This window comes from Atta colombica, unplaced genomic scaffold, assembly GCF_001594045.1.
Source record: "Atta colombica isolate Treedump-2 unplaced genomic scaffold, Acol1.0 scaffold210, whole genome shotgun sequence".
Classification (NCBI taxonomy): Eukaryota; Metazoa; Arthropoda; class Insecta; order Hymenoptera; family Formicidae; genus Atta; species Atta colombica.
Window position 1 is genome coordinate 710,367 of NW_017259306.1, and position 1,053 is coordinate 711,419.

The following is a 1,053-nucleotide window of genomic DNA, read 5'->3' on the forward strand; positions in this document are numbered from 1 at the left end:
GAGAGAGAGAGAGAGAGAGAGAGAGAGAGAGAGAGAGAGAGAGAGAGAGTCTTTTAACGTTGCTGAAAGCGATGGGTCGTAAAAGTAATGTGCTTACCGGCCATTTCGCGGCCCGACGTTCGTCACATACGACGAGGACGCAGTAATAGCTGAATCCGGTATATCACCCGATTCCATCCCCAAGGACTGGTTGCATGATCCTGGAATATGATAACGCTTTAATGTAATAGATAAACTAATGGGGAGGATTTCGTAGATATAATCTTCATTACTAAACTTCAACAGTGAGATTTGATTATATATTAAGTTTCACATTTCTTTAAATTAATTAATTAATCATCTATATAGAAATTTTCATCTAGAATTTTTAAAACTATTATTTAAAACTAATTTTTAAAACTAAATTGACAATTGTTTTGTGTGTGTTGTTCGGACTAACTTCAAATATTCATTAGAACAATTTTATGATTAAGTTATTTGAAATGTAAATAACATTCGTTTGTAGATACATAGATCTTTCGAGGCTTTTCTGTAAATGTTGTATAAAGACGACGACGCATCGTCTGACGCAATGCCTTTTAAAGACAATGATAAAAGAAACAATAGTGCGTGATATCGCGCATTATTGTGCCAGCAGGCAAAACTCTTTAAAGTTGGAGTGTATCTGCAGGAATCACGAACGTAAATAGCAATTACGACGTCGTTGTCGCAATCGTTGTTCGCGAAGTTGGGATAAGTGGCAAGTGGCTCGAAGCCTCGAGGCGCATCGCCGCCGGGATATTATCCAATCACTATACTTATTAGTCTTTCAGCGATCTCATTCACGTTTCAATTCGCGTTACGTTTACTGTCATTCGGTTGTAATCTTTCCATTAAAGTTTTCGTTAGACAACAAAAAGCTGCGGCGTGCGAACGAAGCTCCATCCGTCGTTGGAAAACTTCATACTGCTGCACGAGGATCAATCGCCCTGAATAAATTTGTTCTACGAGATCGAGCGGCGATCCATCTATCTCGCGATTTTATTTGCAATTAAGAAAAGATCAATCCTATAT

The 1,053-nt window shown here is 38.2% G+C and overlaps 1 protein-coding gene across 1 annotated transcript in view; it reads right to left on the reverse strand.

Moving 5' to 3' along the window:
* Positions 1-1,053, reverse strand: part of LOC108687665 (discoidin domain-containing receptor 2-like) — a 40,529-nt gene that overhangs the window by 22,431 nt on the left and 17,045 nt on the right. Inside the window, exon 2 of the mRNA XM_018193567.1 lies at positions 98-200. Coding sequence (XP_018049056.1) covers positions 98-200 — 103 coding nt within the window. The remainder of the gene's footprint in view (positions 1-97; positions 201-1,053) is intronic.